The sequence below is a fragment of the Coenobita brevimanus genome, chromosome 8, assembly GCF_032717465.1.
Source record: "Coenobita brevimanus isolate Jiangsu-jjx chromosome 8, ASM3271746v2, whole genome shotgun sequence".
Classification (NCBI taxonomy): Eukaryota; Metazoa; Arthropoda; class Malacostraca; order Decapoda; family Coenobitidae; genus Coenobita; species Coenobita brevimanus.
The window spans coordinates 2,271,622-2,280,059 of record NC_136961.1 but is presented as its reverse complement, the minus strand read 5'-3'; the positions used below and the strand labels follow the sequence as shown (position 1 = coordinate 2,280,059).

At 50.9% G+C, this 8,438-nt stretch overlaps 1 protein-coding gene across 1 annotated transcript in view; it reads right to left on the bottom strand.

Moving 5' to 3' along the window:
• LOC145406166 (uncharacterized) overlaps window positions 1-1,806 on the bottom strand; it is a 2,297-nt gene extending 491 nt beyond the window's left edge. The window contains exons 1-2 of the mRNA XM_080277367.1: window positions 1,151-1,806; window positions 1-770 (exon numbers count right to left, since the gene is read on the bottom strand). The exon at window positions 1-770 is cut by the window's left edge and continues 491 nt beyond it. Coding sequence (XP_080133493.1) covers window positions 1-770; window positions 1,151-1,806 — 1,426 coding nt within the window. The remainder of the gene's footprint in view (window positions 771-1,150) is intronic.
• Window positions 1,807-8,438: the final 6,632 nt, after the last annotated feature.

Sequence of the window (8,438 nt, the reverse complement as noted above, 5' to 3'; positions counted from 1 at the left end):
TGTTTAAGATGTGATCATTGATGGCCTTATTGGTGAGAAATTTGATGCGAGACAGACTGGCGAGGAGAGGGAAGGTGGGGTGTGGGAGAGTAGTTGCAGCTCGTGCAGCAGCAAATGCAAGCTCATTGCCCAATGTGCCTACATGTCCAGGCAGCCAGTGCAGGAGAATTTCACCCCCGTATTGGTTGATGGAGTCAGCTACAGCATGAATTGAGGATAGCAGGTTAGCATTGTCTCTGAAGTGCCTTGATTGGAGACCGTACAGAGACGAGAGCGAGTCAGTATGGACAACAATGCGGTGTTTATGGAGCTCGTAGGCATGACGTAGTGCACATAAGATGGCTACGAGCTCTGTCTCGTATGTGGAGGCTCCCGTGGGGAGCCGCCAATTCTCGACTAGGCCTTCAGTGACAAATGCAGAGCCTGCTAGCCCCTCTTGTGTAACTGATCCATCAGTGTAGTATACGGCAGTGTCAGGCGTTTGGAGGGATGAAATTCTCCTGAGGCTGTCTTGGTGGAGGAGAGCGGGGATGGATGCTCTGGGGCAATGGGAATTGGGAAGGATGAAGGTGATGGGTGATGACTGCCATGGAGGGAGAGGAGAGTATTCAGGATGCAGGGAATCAGGACCCTCTCGGAGTGTGGGTGCGAGGCCAAGGGTATGAGTAATGTTAATGAGGGAACGTACCCAGTCCCTTCCTGGACGAGGGTGAGGGGGGCGTTCAACAGTGCGATGGAGAGTGGTTGCGACAGGGAGAAGAGGTTTGTGTCTGCACAGTTGAGCAGCAATGGCTGTCAATCGACTCCAGATTCTGAGCTTGAGAGAGGGAAGACCACTCTCAATACTTAGGTTCTCCAGCCAAGTTCAGCCAGGCGCCCCTAGTATGACTCCGAGAGCTTCGTTTTGCAGAGTTTCTAGAGCCCGGACTTGAGATCTACAAAGCCCTACGAGACAAATGGCACAGTAATCAACTAGGGAGCGGATGGCATGGGTGTAAAAAATTCTTAGGACACGGCTGGAGGCACCGAGGGAGCGGCACGCTATAGCCTTGAGAGCTGTGATTCTAGGGGCAGCTCTCTCTCTCTCAGATAGCAGATGTGAGGTGCGAAAGAGAGACTGCTATCAAACCACAACCCCAGATATTGGTGCCTGTGAACGCGGTCCAATTGATGTCCCCCGAGAAAAAGAGGGCACTCTGGGGGGCGCATGCCGAACTGCATGTACTTGGTTTTCTCGAGGTTGATCTTTAGACCGAGGTCACGGCACCTATTTTGGAGGAGGGTTAGGGCAGTCATGGCCTGGTTGTGTGTGGCTCTGCTAGAGAGGACTAGAGTAAGGTCATCTGCATAGCTAAATAGCGTGACGCTCCGACCAAAGTCGATCGACAGCAGGTTGTCTATCAAAATATTGAACAGGAAGGGGCTGAGCACACTCCCCTGAGGAGTGCCGTTGATATGAGGGTAGGAAGGAGAGAGCTGGCCCTGAAAACTGACACAAGCAGCACGATCAGAGAGGAAGTCTCTGATCCAGGAGAGGAGTCTGCCACGGATCCCTTTCCTGGTGAGTGCAGCAAGGATGGCTTCAGGGTTAGCTAACTCGAAGGCTTTCTCCAGATCAAGGAAGACAGCATTACCCCTGCCGTTCCTCAGCTCACCTAGAAACGAGGCAAGACACTGATGGGCGCCTCGGCCCTGCAGGTAGGTGAAGAGCCTAGGGTGTAATGTGCCTAGCTTCCAGGTGAGTCGAGAGAGAGCAAGCCTTTCAGCTGTTTTGGCAATACAGCTGAGAAGCGATATGGGTCTCATGGCAGTGCGATCTTTAGGCTTGGGTATTGGGTGTATAATTGCCTGCTTCCAAGATCAGGGGAGCTTTCCTTCCTCCCAGGATTTGTTGACAACTTCGAGGATGGAGGTTTTGCCTTTCATGCCCGATCCTGCAAGGAGGGAGTAGGTGAGGCCGTCTGCCCCAGGTGCTGTGTCCTTTCTGCCGTGGAGAGCACTCTTCAGTTCCCTGAGGGTAAAAAGGCAATCGCAGGCATCAGGGCGGGAGCAGGCCGTGTCTGTGGCATCCCTTCTGGGGCCCCCCAGGCGCACCTGCTCATCTCTAATTGATTGGGGAAGGATATCAGGAAAGGTTCTGTTGGCAAAAAGGACAGCAAGACGGTTCGCTTCCTCTGCAGGGTCGGGATGAGAGGGAGGGTTAGGCCGTTTGTTGCGAGAGACTCTTCTGATCTTCGTCCACATCTCCTTCAGGGAGGAGTGTGAATCGAGAGATCTTAACCATCGTATCCAGGCCTCTTCCTTAAGGCGCCGCTTTTCCTTGGAGACATGACGTGCCACTGCAGCCAGGTATTGTCTGGTGAGGTCTCAGGGCCCCCTCCTGTAGGCTTTTCGGGCCGAGTTGAGCCTATCGTTCAGCTCCCACACTCTCTCGTCATAGTACCATTGGTTCCTGACGGGAGAGCGGAGGGGCTTGGAGAGGGGGATGGAGTCAGTGGCAGCCTGTCTGAAAGCATTTGCGATGCCTTCGGCAAGATCATCAAGGGAACAAGGGGACATGACATTGTTAAGATGTGCCTCAATCGCTTCCTCATACTCACTCCAGCGAGCTCTGCATAGGTTCCACCGAGGGGGGGGGCAGGCAGCGGTGTGGGGACAGCTACATTAAGTTCCGTCACTATGCCAAAATAGTCACTAGTGAGGAATCGGTGTAGGAACCATGCAGAGTCTCTGGCGAGAGCAGAGGTAACGAGTGAGAGGTCCAATCTGCCACCTCGAACATGAGTTGGTTCAGAGGTGTCATTTAACAAGGACACGCCAGGAATTTCCTCAAGGGTCTCGGTGAGGTGTCTCCCAGCTTCATTGGCTGGGGAGGGAGAGGAGAGGATAGAGTGGTGCGCATTAAGGTCTCCAGCAATGTATGTGGGCTCAGAAGCCGCAAGTGTCATGATCTCACCCAGATCAAGGGCGCCGGTCCAGCTCCTGTAAATGTTGAGAATGTTGAGGGAGGTGGTGGCCAGATGCAAGGTGATGCCGTGTACCTGGACTCCCTCCCCACAAAAAAAAAAAGAGGAGCAATGGGCGATGGGATGTGGTTCTTAACAAGAATCACACATCCCCTCGTGACACCAGGGATCTGGGGGAGAAAATGGCCAGTGAACCCTCTGATCCTGACAGTGGAGTCCTCAGGGAGAAGTGTCTCCTGCAGGAGGATGACTTGGATGTCATCCATAGCAGCCACTTCCTGAAGGTGGGCGAGTTTGCTTCTCACTCCAAGGCAGTTCCACTGTGGGATGCGAAGGCGCGGCATTGGAAGGATAGATGGTCTCATTAGAGGAGAGGCAGGGGGCATGGTTGTTTCCCGTTCTGCGTGGCAGCTGTGGTGGGAGCGACGGGCGTCTTGCTCACTGGAGGGTTGTTGGCGACTGGCTGCCCCTTGGGGTGCTTGGCAGATGCCCGGGGGACAGTGTGTGGCTTGCTCGTTTGGGGCTGGGGGGGGGGAGCTGAGGGGGCAGCCTGATCGGTAGCTGGGGGGGAGGTCTGGCGAGCTGCCAGTTTGGTGGCGAAGGCTTGATCTGCCACCTTCTCTGCCAGTGCACTGACTGGGGCTGTGAGTTGAGAGGAGTCAAGGGAAGTGTTCAGTATCCCCGCCAGCAGATGCGCCACGCTCACGGCCATCTCCGTAAGGATACCCCTTAGATCGTCCTTGGAGAGGAGGATGAATGATGGGTCTGGAGAGGCAGGAGGTGGCTTCTGGGGAGGAGCAGCCGGTGGCAGAGGGGTAGATTGAGGGGCAGTGGGGATAGGAGGGGGGGCGGAGGAAGGAAGGGAAGGGAATTCGGCAGCGCTGGGGAGAGGAAGAGTTTGAATCTTCCTTGTACTTGGGTGCCCCAGATGAAGGTGTCTGGAGGAGCGGGGCACAATTTCTCTTTTTCTTGAACCCACATGACCTGGTGGAGGCGGCCCTGGTTCACTAATGAGACTCGCATTGGGCAACTGGAGTGCCAAGCATGGTGATTGCTGGAGCAATTTGAGCATTTTGCTGGGATCTTTTCTCCCGCCTTGTACCGAGAGAGGCACAGGTCGGTGTCGTACCCTTGGCTGCAGATACCACAGGTGGGGGGACGCTTGCAGGTGGACTGGTGGTGCCCGAACCTGTGGCACCTGAAGCATCGTAGCGTTTCCGGGGTGAATGGGCGGAGCTTATATGCACCCCAGTTCCCCAGCGAGATCTCTGGAATGAGGGGACCCCGGAGGGTGATCAGAACCTGTCTGGTCTCCTCCCGGGATCGAGCCTTTTGGCATCTTTCTGCCGACTCCACCAGGTCGTGGGACAGGAGAATGTCTGTGGGGAAGTGGCATGGAAATCCCATCACAATGGCCCTGGTGGTTTGCTTATATGGGGGGAGCTCCGTGAGCCTGACAGGGAAGGCTTCATCTCCTGGCGCAGTTTTGAGCCGATCATAAGATTCTCCGTCCAACGGGATCACGACGGAGCTCCCGTTGGCTCCCATGGTGTTGGAGCATCGGAGGTTGGGCAGGGAGGCCTCTATGGCTGCAACTGCATTGTAGAAGGTGCTGAAGCCCTCCTGCACAGGAACCCGGAACACAGGGTATTGCGATGTGGGGCGGGGCTGAGGTGCCACAGACACGAATGGCTTCCTGGTGGTCGTGGCTTTTGGCTGCTGAGTGGTGGTGGATGCAGTGGGGCCTAGTTGAGGTGAGTTGCCTGGAGCCGAGGGGGGGAGGGTTTCCTTGCCTGTTCTTTTTAGGCTTCTTGTGAGTGACTAGGGTGAGGCCATCATCGTCATCAGCGGCGGAGGGAACACAGGAGGCAGACATAAGATCATGGTTAGCAGAATGGGAGGCTTCTGAGGTGGTAGGGGAGGATTCCGAGCCATTCCTTGAGGGGCTATGAGGAATCTCTGACGGGGGGAGGTCCTGGGATGTTTCCATGCCTTCATGGAGGCGGGCGGACTTGAGAGGGCGGTTGGTGCAGGCCTGGGCAGCAGAAGGAGCACAGTCACTAGCGGCGGTGGTGAGCATGGAGGAGGGGTAGAGAGACTCGTCAGAGGAGGAGTCGTTCTCGGAGGCAGGTCGCCGCTTGGCGGTGGGGCGGGGGGCTGGGGGGGTGCGGGTGGGGGCGGGGATGAGCGAGCGACAAGGGGGGGCAGTGGAGGTGGAGGGGGTGGAGGTCGATTTTCCACCGCGCACCTTGAAGGTGGAGGTTGAGCTGCTCACGGTTGAACAGTGCGGTCTCGCAGCCCCCGCAGGGCGGGGGGGGGGGGGTTTGGGCCTGCATGATCAGGCCACCACGGGCACTAAGCAGGCAGAATGAAGGCACGGAGAGACCTCACTCTGATAATACAAAAATACAATGTACAATTATAAAAATAATCATACAGTGTACAACTGTACAAGCAGAGTGAACAAGAGGGCTGAGTAGATAGATTATATATATATATATATATATATATATATATATATATATATATATATATATATATATATATATATATATATCGCCAGTGAGTGGGCCAGAAAATACCTGGAGAACTCAAGCTAGTAGATATGTATATAACAATAATCTACAAATGAGCGGAATAATGCAGAAGGCACACAGAATATATAAATATATAAATATAAATATATATAATGGGTTAGCAAAAACAAAAAAGGAGGCACACAGAATATATAAATATAAATATATATAATGTGTGTGAGGAAAAACAAAAAGCAGGAGGCACACAGAATATATAAATATATACAGATATAAATATATATAATGTGTGGAAAAAAAATAAAATAAAAAAACGAGAAACGGCCAAAGGTCCCTACAGTGACGGGGGGGTTCTCTCTACCCTCTAAAGGGCGACGCAAGAGACCCCGTCACTTCCCCGTGAGGGTCAAGCCTAACCCTAGCCCTAACAGAAATGCCGCCCTCACCGCCTCCTATAACCAGGCCCTAAAGGCCCCCCTTCATGGAAATGCCCTAACGACACTCCTTCAGGGTTCGGCGTCGTACTACGGTGAGGGATACTAACGGCAGGCCGTGAAAAAACGAGGAAAAACTCTCAAGAGCAAGAGCAGGGCTCTTGAAAAGCAGGGAGAAAACGCTGTGCAGTGGAAAAACACGGTCAAACACAGCTCAAGCAGCACCGGCTATGGCGAAATCACAGCTCCAATAGCGAGCCAGTGATGATGAATTAGAGGCAAGCCTCTGAAAACAACATCACGACAAGGCAACGTGGAGACAGGGATAGGGCACTAGGCAAGAGCTGGGAGACGTGTTGACGGCACGACTGCAGCAGCGTGAATCGAGACCTGGATCATTTGCCACTGGTAATACATGCTCGAACGACTGAACCCAACAGCCCAATTTTTGGCATGGAGACTCACATGACCTCCAGTTCGGACATGGGCTATGTGAGGTCTACGTCCGAGGTCATTTGAGGTCACCAGTCGAAGGTTATTTGAGGTCACTAGTAATAGTAAACAATTGCATACAAATACTGTGTGTTAGTCTGCAAAAGCTGAAGTAGAAAGTTCCTGGACCTCTTATAATCCCTCTTCCAAAGCATAAGAGGTACATGGTCTTTCTGGAACAAGAAGAAAGATTGAACTAGAACAAATAGGTCTATAGTCGCGGCGCACTACTCTGAGGTTGTCATTATTATGCCCTGGCAACCTACCCATCTATCGTGCTTCCGATTTCGTGTATAATATGGTACGTGTGTGATTCGTGTGTAATAAGTTCATGTATAATAATATTCGTGATTAATATATTACTGTATAATAATATGATTAGTATATAATATGATACGAAATCGGACGCACTGTTGATTGGTAGGTTGCCAGGATACGATAATGTCAACCTCAGAGTCGTGCGCCGCGACTATATTGTACATTTTTTTTTTTTTCCTGCAAGGAAGACGGAACCAAAGGCCAGAAAGCAGCAAATTGCTCCCTCAAAAAAAAAAAAAAAAAAAAAGACATTTGCTGGTCAACTTTAAGATCCGTTTATTTCGAGATGTCTGGTCACACTGTTTAAAAGACTGGATGTCAGAGACACTAAGAAATACTGACAAAGGAAGACAGTTCCAGAGCTTACCTTTTGAGTACATGAAGAACTGGGAGTGATGGTTAACTCTTGCATTAGAGAGTTGGAAAGAAAAGGCATGAGCGTTTGCTATCAGACGGGTGCTTCGTAACCGCCGCAGTGGGGGAGCGATGCAAGCAGTGTTCAGAGGAGCAGAGACCATTAAAGAAGTGACAGAAAAGAGATAAAGATGCAACAGTGCGGCGAGGAGGGTGAAGAGAGCCAGTAAGAGGACGAGAGTTACTACGACAAAAAGTCTTTGACCCCACCTTGTTGAGAAGAGCTGTATGTGGAGAGCCTCCCCACACATGAGGGCTGAACTCTACACAGGGGAGAGTAAACCCCACGTTTAAAATCAACATCCGTACTGGGGAAAAGAAGACACGGAATCGGCTTAGCACACCTACTGTCTTGGAGACATTTTACAAGCTTGATAATATGATCATCCCAAAATAAATCCCAGAGAATGAAACCCCAAGTATGTTCAAACATGATGCAGGATTGTGTTGGGAATTGTTGAAAATCTGAAGATATAACTGCAATAGATTCTCATGAGTTGAAAAATGTAAGAACTAAGTTTCTGGTGCATTACCAACAGCATTAAACTTACTCCAATCAGAGATATGAGCCAAGTCAAACATTATGTATGTGATAGCTTCATCATTATTTTATTGAAGCGACTGCTGAGATGGACACTGCAAGAAGTGAATGGACAGGTAAAGGGTGGCTACATCAGCTGATGAGTGGATAGGGTTAGATGTACAGTTTAAGTCAATGATGAATGTAAGGAAGAGAGTTGGTGACACGACAGAACCCTGAGGAACACCACTACTGATAGCTCTAACAGAAGAATGGCGGTCGTCTACAACAGAAGCTGTTGAACGACCAGAAAGGAAGCTAGAGATGAAGACAGAAGAACAGAAACAGTTGGAGGGAGGTTTGGAAATTAAACATTTATGCCACACTCAATCGAAAGTCTCTGAGATGCCAAGTGCAGTGGCATAGCTTTCGCGGAAGTTCCGCAGTAAGGATGACAAGCAATCTGAAAGGAGGGTGGGAAGATCCTAAGTGGAGCATTCCTGGCGGATCCCATACTGGCGATCGGAAAGAAGGTTGTGATAGAAAAAATGATTTAATTTTTTAAAAGATTAGTTTCAAAAACATTAGAAATACAGGATGTACAAGGCTGGGAATGGTCATCCATTTTGACACGCTCAATGAAAGCAAACCTCCAGCAAGAAGGAAAGGTACAAATCAACAAAGAGTTTACCTAAGCAGGGTGTAAACACAGAAGCATATTTTCTTGAGGACAACAAGAGGGACTTCATCAGGCCCATAT